The sequence below is a fragment of the Phacochoerus africanus genome, chromosome 3 (assembly GCF_016906955.1).
Source record: "Phacochoerus africanus isolate WHEZ1 chromosome 3, ROS_Pafr_v1, whole genome shotgun sequence".
Taxonomy (NCBI): domain Eukaryota; kingdom Metazoa; phylum Chordata; class Mammalia; order Artiodactyla; family Suidae; genus Phacochoerus; species Phacochoerus africanus.
In genome coordinates, this window is record NC_062546.1 from 23,311,273 (window position 1) to 23,320,270 (window position 8,998).

General features: G+C 47.5%; 1 protein-coding gene across 6 annotated transcripts in view; it reads left to right on the plus strand.

Annotated features, from left to right (window-relative positions):
- Nucleotides 1-6,540, plus strand: part of NDRG3 (NDRG family member 3) — an 81,102-nt gene extending 74,562 nt beyond the window's left edge. For 3 of the 6 annotated variants that reach the window (XM_047771150.1, XM_047771152.1, XM_047771155.1), the window contains 4 exons: nucleotides 1,797-1,832; nucleotides 1,925-1,976; nucleotides 3,854-3,892; nucleotides 4,918-6,540. In XM_047771150.1, the coding sequence (XP_047627106.1) occupies nucleotides 1,797-1,832; nucleotides 1,925-1,976; nucleotides 3,854-3,892; nucleotides 4,918-5,099 (309 nt within the window). In that variant the 3' untranslated portion in view covers nucleotides 5,100-6,540. The remainder of the gene's footprint in view (nucleotides 1-1,796; nucleotides 1,833-1,924; nucleotides 1,977-3,853; nucleotides 3,893-4,917) is intronic. The other 3 variants (XM_047771153.1, XM_047771154.1, XM_047771151.1) reach the window with 2 other exon arrangements.
- The last annotated feature ends 2,458 nt before the right edge of the window (nucleotides 6,541-8,998 follow it).

The window sequence follows — 8,998 nt, forward strand, 5'->3', positions numbered from 1 at the left end:
TTCCATCCCTGGCCTGGAAACTTCCACATGCTGAAGTTTGTTGGGGGGAGGGGGGTGCAGCCAAAAATGAAAAAAATTAAAAAGATCATAGGCTATTTATAGCCCTATATCTTTTTTCCTCAACTTTTTAACATGCAAACATCTTCCTGTGTCATTAAAACCTTAATAAGGGAGTTGCCATCATGGTGCAGTGGAAACAAATCCAACTAGGAACCATGAGGTTGCAGGTTTGATCCCTGGCCTCACTCAGTGGGTTAAGGATCCAGCGTTGCCGTGATCTGTGGTGTAGGTTGCAGACGCAGCTCAGATCTGATGTTGCTGTGGTTGTGGCGTAGACCGGCAATTGTAGCTCCTGTTCGACCCCTAGCCTGGGAACCTCCATATGCCTCTGGTGCAGCTCTAAAAAGGCAAAAATAAATAAATAAAAACTTGGTAAGCATTACTTAATGTTGTGAGAAATAGGATAATGGACGGAAATTCTTGACAAGCTAAATCCCCTTGTATTGATCCAATAACATTCTGATCATGAGAGTAGATGCCTTTTCTTTTCTCCTAGGGCAAATAGAGAGTGTTGCTTTCTGCTACTTTCTGAGCCTGAAAGACTTCTGCTTTCTTTCCTTTAGTGTGGTTAAAAGGGAAGTGCTGCCACAGAAACAGCCCATAGTTCCTGGAAATATAACTTGAGGTTAATGCTCTGAGGTGACAAAACTCAGTGTTCTGGGGTCCAGGTGACGAGTCTAAAATATAAATTTTAAATATATGGTTTCAGATTTGCCTTTCACTGCAGATTTGAATCAGTTTCCCAAAAGCACAGAAGTGAACTTCATAGTAGCCATAGATGTGCTTATTTCTGGACAAAAATGCCCATCCACAACAGCATGAGGGAACTGATTCTCTGATAGGTATCAAGCTTAGAAATCGTCTTTGTCAATATTCTCTTTGCATATGGGAACTATCTTAACAGTTCTAAACAGAAGTTTTCTAAACTTCATGAAAATACAGCCTGAGCCAGTTAGGTCTGTTTTGTACTCGAATAGGTTAAATGTTTGTTCCTGATCTGAAGCTTAGAATTTTCGGGAGACTGACTGTTCCCTCTTAACCTCAAATTCCTGGGCCTTCTGTGGCATTCCCATCTGCTGAATAACATCCACACTCAACGTTTTCGTGCTAGTGAAGGGAGACCATGGGGCTCATGTCTCTTTAAAAAAAAAAAAAAAAACAACAACAGCCTGGAAAGGCTGCTATCTGAGTATGGAATGCATGACAGCTGCAAGGAAGAGGGTGCCCTCATGATTGGTCATCATGCCCTAGAAGCAGTGTTCTCTGCAGGCTGGCAGAATATGCATCACCTTGGAGCTTGTTAGAAATGCAAGTGCGGGAGTTCCTGTCGTGGCGCAGTGGTTAACGAATCCGACTAGGAACCATGAGGTTGTGGGTTCGATCCCTGGCCTTGCTCAGTGGGTTAAGGATCCGGCGTTGCCGTGAGCTGTGGTGTAGTTCGCAGACGTGGCTCAGATCCCGAGTTGCTGTGGCTCTGGTGTAGGCTGGCAGCTACAGCTCTGATTAGACCCCTAGCCTGGGAACCTCCATATACCGCAGGAGCGGCCCTAGAAAAGGCAAAAAGACAAAAAAAAAAAAAAAGAGTGCCTTGAGGAGATGGACATGTGGATGCAGTTAAACATTAAGTTAAAGCACCTAAAATTTGATCCTGTCCTGCTTGAAAGGACTCATAAATGTTCAGAGCATTTCCTTTAGGTGTAAGTTTTCAGCTGACTTACTTGTTTTTCTTCTTTTAGATGGCAGACTGTGGTGGACTACCCCAAGTAGTTCAGGTAAGAAGATTTTTTTTTTTTTTTAAAGCACCCATTTGATTCCAGCTCTCTGCCTATGCAAAGATTAATGCCTTCTTATTTTGTCCTCTTAGCCTGGGAAGCTCACCGAGGCCTTCAAGTACTTTTTGCAGGGAATGGGCTACAGTGAGTAGTATATAACTTTCTATTCTCACAAAGATTTATTGGTAATGGGGTCCTTTTGACATCTGGGGAGTGCTCAATTCTCAGGGCATAATCTCTGTGCTAGCCACCCTGAAGTCAAGTCAAGCCAAAATGTTGGAGTTCCCACTGTGGTGCCATGGGTTAAGAATCTGACTGCAGTAGCTCAGGTTGCTGCAGAGACCCAGGTTCAATCCCTGGTCCGGGAACTTCCATATGCCGCGGGTGCAGCCATTAAAAAAAGAAAGAAATTAAGAAAAAAAAAAGCCAAAACATTTATGAAACGTTCATCTGTGCATATACATAAAGATGAGTTAATGCTTATTAAACATTTACTGTGAGCCAAGCACTTTATATTCTTAAGAGGTAAGTTCTGGAGTTCCCATTGTGGCGCAGTGGTTAACGAATCTGACTAGGAACCATGAGGTTGCGGGTTCGATCCCTGGCCTTGCTCAGTGGGTTTAAGAACCCTGCATTGCCATGAGCCGTGGTGTAGGTCGCAGACGTGGCTCGGATCCCATGTTGCTGTGGCTCTGGTGTAGGCGGGTGGCTACAGCTCCGATTCGACCCCTAGCCTGGGAACCTCCATATGCCGTGGGAGCAGCCCTAGAAAAGGCAAAAAGAGGAAAAAAAAAAAAAGTAAGTTCTATCATTAGTTCCATTTTATCGAAGAGGAAACTGAGGCTCAAAGAGGCTAAACATTCCCACGGTAACAGTTCAGCTGCAGACATGATTCAAACCCTGGTGGTGTGACTCCAGGGCCCATGTTTTCAACCACTGAAGGCCTAGCTATGAATCTGAAGTTATTAGTTTACATTTGATCTCAGCTGGTAAGTGACTCTTGGCCTGGAAAAACAAAATTGAGATGCCAGAAGAGGGTAGTGTCCTCCATTAAATCTACTCCACCAGAGGAGATGATCTTGCAGAACATTTTCGAGTGTATTAAAGGATTTGTCTGTGTCATGTACCACTGTCCTGGTCTCTGTATCGTGAGACCCCTGAGCGTTCTCATTTGTCACAGAATATCCACGCTTGCTCCTTTCTCAGAGTTTCAAAAAGGAAAACCCTTCCACCCAGGTACAGAGCTCTTTACTCAGTAGGGCGATTTTTCTCCCATCGTCAGTATCATTATGGATAATGATCTTGGGGCAGCTGCTCTGGACAGCTGCTGGGCCCCTGGGTACAGCCCTGTACCTGGCAGGCAGGCCGTGTATGTCTTGTCTATAGAGTGGCTGTGTCACCCCCGTCTGTGAGCCACTACCAACCGAGCCCACACCATATCCCTTTGGCTTGCTGGGAGGAGCGGAAGTCCTGTCCTTTCCTAGAAAAGAGCTCATCTTCCACCCTGATTCTGATCCAACCAGGTGGGCTGTTTAGAGTGGAGGGGAAACAGTTGTCTTTGATTAGTTGAGAGAATATCTGAGATGTTATTGAAGTATCAAGCAGCCTCATCCCCTTTCTGGGACCTAAAAATAAAACTTTAGGAGTTCCCGTCGTGGCGCAGTGGTTAACGAATCCGACTAGGAACCATGAGGTTGCGGATTCGGACCCTGCCCTTGCTCAGTGGGTTAACGATCCAGCGTTGCCGTGAGCTGTGGTGTAGGTTGCAGACTCGGCTCGGATCCTGCGTTGCTGTGGCTCTGGCGTAGGCCGGTGGCTACAGCTCCGATTCGACCCCTAGCCTGGGAACCTCCATATGCCGAGGGAGCAGCCCTAGAAATAGCAAAAAGACAAAAAAAAAAAAAAAAAAACCTTTGTCCCTGGCTTAGAGTGTTCTATCAGTGTCTGCTAGGCAGCTGAGGTTGCCACTTGGCACTCTTGGGTCACTAACCTGCCTTTTCCTGTGTCCAACCTGCTTCCAGTCCCGTATGTGCAGCTCAGTCACCTGAGCACCGAGTCAGGTACCTTCCTCTGTGCGGTCCCGCTCCCACCTCCCAGCCACACTCTCCTGGCTGCGTTGGCTGCCCGCAGCATGTCCGCGGTTTTCCTGTGCAGTGAGAGCCCGATAGAACGTGGCTCATTCTGCCCCAGAGGGTTAGCCTGCAGGTCCAGCCCTGGTTTTTAGGAGGGACAAAGAGCAGGTTTTAACAGCCAGGGTCACAGCAGCAGCTGAAATGTTATAGGTAGGGCCCTTCTTAAACCACTGCCTACTTGTTGATCCTTGATTTAACCCAGATGTAGGATTCTAAATTTGAGAGCCTTTGCCTGGAAAACTGCAGGTGATGGCATATTTTGACCCCCAGTGTTGAAATGACAGCTGGGAAAGTGGCTCATGCCTCAGAAGAATAAGCAGGGAGGTATGCTGAGTCAGGCCCCGTCCTGGCCAAGCTGGAAGGACCTTACAGCCAGAGCAGTGGCGGAATAGGAGTCTGAGTTAAACAGCCGCCCCAGAGCTCTTCCTCACAGGCAGCTTGGACGCACTGTCTGTGTAGAGCCCAGCTCCAGGCCTACCTGCACTCCCTACCCCACACCTTTCTACATGTTTCCTCTCCATGTAGCAGGGGTAGCTTGTGGACACGGATGGTAGTCTTGTTGTATCGGGCTTGCACTGTTTGTGAAGCACCTTCATACTTGTGTGGTTTGTCTTTCTTTTGGTTTGGTCTCGCATGCACCACAGGTTTCCCAAAGCCTCCTTCCTAGTCACTGTATGAATGGCGTGGACGTAGCTAAGCAGCTGTACTCTAGACTTAGGTTTCCCCCTGTTCTACCGTGAATTAGAGTCAGCTGGGATTCCAGAAGATTGCTGCAGCCATGCCTGTAGCCCCTCACCTAGTGCCAGTCACGCCAGGTGGGGGTGGCTATGTCTTCTCCTGGCGTCACCTTAAATGGGTTGGGAAAGCTAAACATAAAGCCTTCGGTGAAACTTCTAGATTAGCTGAGCTCCACCAGGGCTCCATCCTATAGTCCTCTTGGTTCTTTCTTACAGTCCCATCTGCCAGCATGACCCGGCTCGCCCGATCACGAACCCACTCAACCTCGAGTAGCATCGGCTCTGGAGAAAGTGCCTTCAGCCGATCTGTCACCAGCAATCAGTCAGATGGAACTCAAGAATCTTCTGAGTCCCCTGATGTTCTGGACAGACACCAGACCATGGAGGTGTCCTGCTAAGCAGATGCTCCTCCCCTGGACCATGCAAGTCCATCCTCCTTCAAACGACCACTCCATAATATAACACTTCCTCCAGCAAACTGGCATCTATCTTTAACTCCTGCATGGCCACTGACTCTCTCTCTCTCTCTCTCTCTCTCGTATCCTGGATTTATCATCCTCTCTGCCTGCCCACCCACCTTTTTGTATGTACCAAGAACCACTTCCATGTCATTACTAAAACATTCCATGTCTTTAGCTGCTCAGATCTCCATATCTTCTCTGGCCAGCTTCTCCCTGTGCTTTCTCAACTATGTATCTAAGATTCTTTGATCCTGATGTATGTGTGTGAGCACGCGTGTTTGTGTTTGTGTGTGCATAGTTCTGTGATTTTAGACATGCTTTCTTGTAGAGCTTCTGCAAAAAAAAAAAAAAGAAAAAGGGAGGGTGACTGTTATTTTTTGCATTTTCAGTGCTGTTTTTAGGGGAAATAAGTAGAACAGATTTCTAGGTTGGGTAGGCCACTCCATTCTCTTTTCAATTCCAAATTGGTCAACAGAATTCGCAAAGTGACTTCAGGAGAAAGCAGCTCTGAGGAATGTGGAAGATCATAATTGCTGTTGTGACTGTTGACTGATTATGACCCTCAGAAGGGAGCCTGTTACCTAGAGAAGCAGGCTGGATGTCCAGCCACCTCCTCCTGTCCACACGAATTCACATACGCTGTTCTACAAATAAAAGGGAGGAAGATGTTCTTCTAGAAGCCTGTGGACGATGAGGTTCTGAGGCACTGTGGAGTTTTTCCCGAGGAGTGAGTGTGACTTAATTATTAGACTGTCTTAGCACAGAAAGGTGGAAAAAGAAATTCCAGGCCTCTGTTCTATCAGAGCAAAACGGATGTCTCTGCAGTGTTTGATACCACATACCCCACGTCTGCGGGAAGCATCTCCCAGGAGAAGCTCTCGTCAATCACCCAAAAAGGGAGAGGTGTGGCCTGGAAATTACGTATGATAAGAAAATGACTGGAGAGTGAGGAAGACATTAACACAATATGATACAAATAAGTGTAGCCTTGATTTCAGCAGACTTAATGGAAGCTACATGAAATTCAGAAAGAACCCATTTCTCAGAAAGTTAATCCTGCGAACTCCCTTTTGGGAGGGGAAAAGGGCCATCTGTAAGGGCAGCCTGTCCAGGTGAAATTGTGTTTAGTCACTGCTATTTGAGGGGGGGGTCACAGCCACCCAGAGAGTGTCACCAGGAGAAGGGTAAAAGCAACTGCCACACAGCAAGGTCCCAGCTTTGAGGGCATCAAGATGTCAGCTCAGGGTTACATAGTTTGATCATAAGAAGAGGCTTTTCAGACGTAGCCTTTGCTTTCTGCTGAGATAGGGAATGCGTCCCTCTGCCGGAGTACGACTTTTTACGATGATGAAATAAAGCTGTATATGTCTCATTGTTACCTGGTGGCTGGAGTGACTTCTCTTAAGCCACTCCCGGGGCTTTGGTGGCGGGGGGGGGCACCGAATGACTGCCTTTGGGCCCTGTGCTGGGCACATCCACGTACCTGATGATTAATCCACCCATCGACACCGTCCATTTAAAGAGAGAAAACCGTTAAAAAATAAAAATAAAAAATAAAGTGAGAAAATCAAGACCCAAGGTCATACCAGCAAGCCAGCCGGGATTGAACCCTGAGCCCATCTACATGCCTGTATTCCCCTCAGATCAAAAACTGAGAAGCCTGTGTTTTGGGATGGAGGAGAAGCTGAGATCTTGGAAAGGTGTTCCACATCTCGGCTCTGCCCTCTGTGTGGGGTTGCCACATTCCACCCGACAGCCACCTGCCAGGGCTCCTCAAACAGACCAGGCTGTATTTCTCCAGAAAGAGCTGTCTTTGTATTCAAGTAATTCCAGGAGGCCACCATCTCAGGTCAGTTTTGAATGATCCAGGGGCTGTGTCTGTGGGAGATCATTGTAAAGCGACTGGACCTGCCCCTTCTGATAGAGGACAGGACACCAGTGCATGCAAGCAGATACGGGTCACCAGGCTGCATTTCTGACAAAACACGCCAGTACTGACTTCTGGAGCCGGAGGTGGTTTGATGGCCACAGTTGGCTCTAAGCACCTCTTGCTCCAGACGTCTTGGCTACACATCAGCATGGATGGTTGCCTCTTTCCCGCCCTGGCTTTTGCCTGGAGTCAGGCCCCAACTGACTACACCCGACTGGCCCTTACTGCACTCATTCTCTTCTCATTTTCATTTCCTTTCTCCCTATTCAGTCCAAAAAAAAAAAGTGAGGTCCCTGCTTTGTGAGAGGCAAGGGAGTGGCCACATAGGTGTTATACAAGATGATTGTGTGTGGGAGTTCCTGTTGGTGGTGCAGTGGAAACGAATCTGACCAGGAACCGTGAGGTTGCTGGTTCCATCTCTGGCCTCGCTCAGTGGGTTAAGGATCTGGCATTGCCATGAGCTGTGGTGTAGCTCACAGTCATGGCTCAGATCCTGTGTTGCTGTGGCTGTGGTGTAGGCTGGCAGCTGTAGCTCCAATTAGACCCCTAGCCTGGGAACCTCCATATGCCACAGGTGTGGCCCTAAAATCCAAAAAAAAAAAAAAAGATTGTGTAAATCTTTTTAGTATAAATGGTCTCACCCAGTTTTCACGGCAGCTATGCAAAGTGGGCGGTATGTTTTATAAGGAACAGCTGAGGAAAGGTAAGTGATTTGGCCAAGGACACCCAGCTAGAAAAAGTTCCCAGTTCTTGCAAAAATCAGTGTATTTTCGTATTTTATGAAGCCTTTTACTGAGCACCTACTGCAGGCTGGGCCCTTACACCTTCCTATATGTTCCTTCTATTGACCCAGTAAGTCACTATTCCAGTTTCGTGTATGAGGAAGCAGGCCCAGAGGTAACAGAAAATGAATAAAGCTGCAGATGTAGGCTTTAAACTCTAATTCTCAGGGGTCTCCCTGAGTGGAATGGGAAAGGCTGTGGTAGACTAGAGATGGTCATTCCTGTTTCCTCGTTCATGGACCTCTCCTTGAGTCTGAAAGTCTGTCTGTTAAGTGAAAAAGATGGACCTTGCAGTGGTGTGGTTGCAGGAGCAGGAAGGTGGGCCTGTGATCGGTTCCCTCCCAGCCACAGGCCACATCCTTGAGTGGCCGTCACCCACTCTAACATCCTGGTTAAGACTCTCTTAAACAGGACGGGTCTCTACTGTGGCTCCCTCAGCTCTCCACATGAGAGGTGCACCAGGAGTTAAATCTCAAGCCAGTCTTCCCCAGGAAACATGGGGAAGCTGAGAGAGCCCAGGTGTGCTCAAGCTGACACGGCCCCAGATAAGACTGCATTGTCTGTGAAGTGGTTTTGTGTTAAAAGCATATCCCCAGGATTGGTAATACCCCCCTAATAGGGAGACAGCAAATGGGTGTGGTTATTTAGATTCTAATAAGCTGAGATTAATTTTTTGGGGGGTGCACCTGTGGCATATGGAAGTTCCCAGGGTAGGGGTTGAATTGGAACTGCGGCTGCTGGTGTACACCACAGCAATGCGGGATCCTTAACCCACTCAGTGAGGCCAGGGATCGAACCCACATCCTCGTGGACACTAGTTGGGTTCATTACTGCTGAGCTACAATGGGAACTCCTGAGATGTTATTAAATTTCAATTCTAATTATTGATTTAAACACACCAACCAAAGGCAGTTCTGTCAGAGATTGTGTATCCTAGCTGAGTGATTCTCAAGTTGAGGAATGCATCAGAATCACCTGGAGGCCTTGTGAAAAAAACAGGTTGCTGTTCCCCCACCGTGGAGTTTCTGATTCTGTAGGTCTGAGATGGGGCCTCATCAGAGATGGGAATTCGCATGTTTAACAAATTCTCAGATGATACTGAGGTGCCTGGCCAGGAGACTACA